We start from the raw sequence: 1,906 nt of genomic DNA on the forward strand, positions 1-1,906 counted from the left end.
TGGCTTGCTTGCCAGACAGCCAAAGTAGGCTTGGAAGCAGTGATCAAGGCCTTGGCTCAGCTCTTTGTAGCATTACAATTTACAGTATAATGCAGCTGCAGCTGTTGCTCATCTGTTCGGTACTATCATCTGCTTTGCCAGCCTACTATTTACCATATGACCAAGGGGAGAGGTCGGAGCCTAGCCATCATCCATATGCCAAATATGTGGTATCCATACAGACGAAGCTTCCCAGGTCGCAATACTTTGGCACCAATCACTTCTGCGTGGGTACTATTGTGGCGCCGATCTATGTGCTGACTGCCTCGCATTGCATTCTGGATTCAAAGTAAGGACGTTTTATAATATGTTACAGGTAACTTAGCTCTTCTTGCTTAGCCGCAGTCGCCTGTTAAAACCGGACGAGCTCCTGGTCATCGCCGGTGCACCCAATCGCCGAAGGCCCACGGAGCATACTCGCATCTTGCACATCCAGTCAGTGCACCCGTATTCCCGCAATCGTATTACCTTCAATCACGATCTGACTTTGCTACGACTCCAGGACAACGACACACTCGATCTCAATCTCACGCTCAGTCTGGGCATAGCACAGCTGGCAACACATCAGCCGTACGCGCACTCGAACTGTATTGTGCTCGGCTGGGGTCGAGCACAAATGAAGGCACCTTTTGCTGAGGAGCTCATGCCGCGAGTCTTTCACGTGCAGCCGCAAAAGTATTGCCAAAGCGTATTTCCAGTTAGCTTCAGGAAAGAACTGTTCTGTGCTACCGTATCGCCCGAGGCTTCGCAGGATGTATGTGGCGGTGACTCGGGCGGGCCACTCATCTGTGGCAATCAGCTAATGGGTATTGTTACCCGTGGGGTTCTTTGTGATCGCCGTTACCCAGCACTATTCGTTTCCGTTGCCTCGCATCGTGGCTGGATCAAGCGAGTCTTCTCAGGAGTCGGAAAATCCTGGCCACTTATTACATGGCTTAGTTTACATATTGTTTACTAGCAATGTTAATTGTCGATGGGACATTTCTTCAAGGATGTTTTTCCAACTTATATTCATTTTCAAATCAAATCAATTTTAATGTTATTAAACTGAATGAAGCGAGTCTTCTTGGAAGTGGGACAATCGCGGCCCATAATTACATGGCTAAGTTAAAATATTGTGAATGGTGGAAGGGGTTCTCCTCATACTAATATCCATTTTAAAATCAAACCAGTTGTTATATTTTTAAAGCCTTGTTAAAAACCAATTCACAGATTCCACTTCTAAGCGCTGCCTATCGAAACCGAGCGCTGCTTATTCATTAGAGTTCATTAGTTGCAATCAAACTGGCCAAATGGACAAGAAACAATTATCACGGCTACGCCTGCCTAGCGAAATGCCCGCCCGCTCAGTTGCACGATTGTTCCCAGCAAAAGTAACCACTGCGAGCACCGCAACCACCGTAACCACTGTAAACAGCGGCTGCCATCGAGAGACACCAATAGACACCAGGCCGACAATCTGTTGACCTTCGACGGCTCTTGTGACGCCCGCCCATAGACAACAGCCGAGCCGGGCCCCAGCTCCAAGTCGAAGTCGCGGTGAAGTCTCTTGGCCAACAAAGTAACAAGTAACAAGCCGGCCAGGCCAGGCCGGGCCAGTCTCAGTCTCAGTCTCTATCTCCCCCTTGGACGTCAGCAACGTCTGTGTCCCCAAGTCCATTGCAATCTTAGACTCAGTCTTGGACTGATCTCAGCTGCGCCTGCGTCGCTTTCAATGGCGTTATTTATGTTTATTACCTCTAAGGTCGTTCGTTTCTCGATGCAGGCCGACTTGTTGCTGTTGTTGTATGGCTTGTAGCACTTGTTGTTGTTGCTGTCGCCGCTGTTGATACTATTTTGTACGCAGATATCAGTAAATTTAGATTTA

The 1,906-nt window shown here is 48.3% G+C and overlaps 1 protein-coding gene across 2 annotated transcripts; it reads left to right on the forward strand.

The window, feature by feature from the left end:
* LOC6623518 (putative trypsin-6) lies at nt 1–1,153 on the forward strand. 2 transcript variants are annotated; one of them, XM_002047757.4, is made up of 2 exons: nt 1–328; nt 385–1,153. In XM_002047757.4, exons 1-2 carry the CDS (start codon nt 90–92, stop codon nt 995–997), a joined length of 852 nt encoding a protein of 283 aa, XP_002047793.1. In that variant the 5' UTR covers nt 1–89; the 3' UTR covers nt 998–1,153. The 2 variants fall into 2 exon arrangements, with proteins under 2 accessions (XP_002047793.1, XP_015031372.1); XM_015175886.3 differs by having other exon boundaries at nt 3–328; nt 379–1,148.
* The last annotated feature ends 753 nt before the right edge of the window (nt 1,154–1,906 follow it).

The sequence above is a fragment of the Drosophila virilis genome, chromosome 3, assembly GCF_030788295.1.
Source record: "Drosophila virilis strain 15010-1051.87 chromosome 3, Dvir_AGI_RSII-ME, whole genome shotgun sequence".
Lineage (NCBI taxonomy): Eukaryota > Metazoa > Arthropoda > Insecta > Diptera > Drosophilidae > Drosophila > Drosophila virilis.

Excerpts from the sequence above, each read along its gene's own strand:
- LOC6623518 (XM_015175886.3), top strand. The coding sequence starts at position 90 with ATGCAGCTGCAGCTGTTGCTCATCTGTTCGGTACTATCATCTGCTTTG. Across the intron at positions 329-378 it reads CATTGCATTCTGGATTCAAA|CCGCAGTCGCCTGTTAAAAC; the intron begins GTAAGGACGTTT and ends CTTCTTGCTTAG.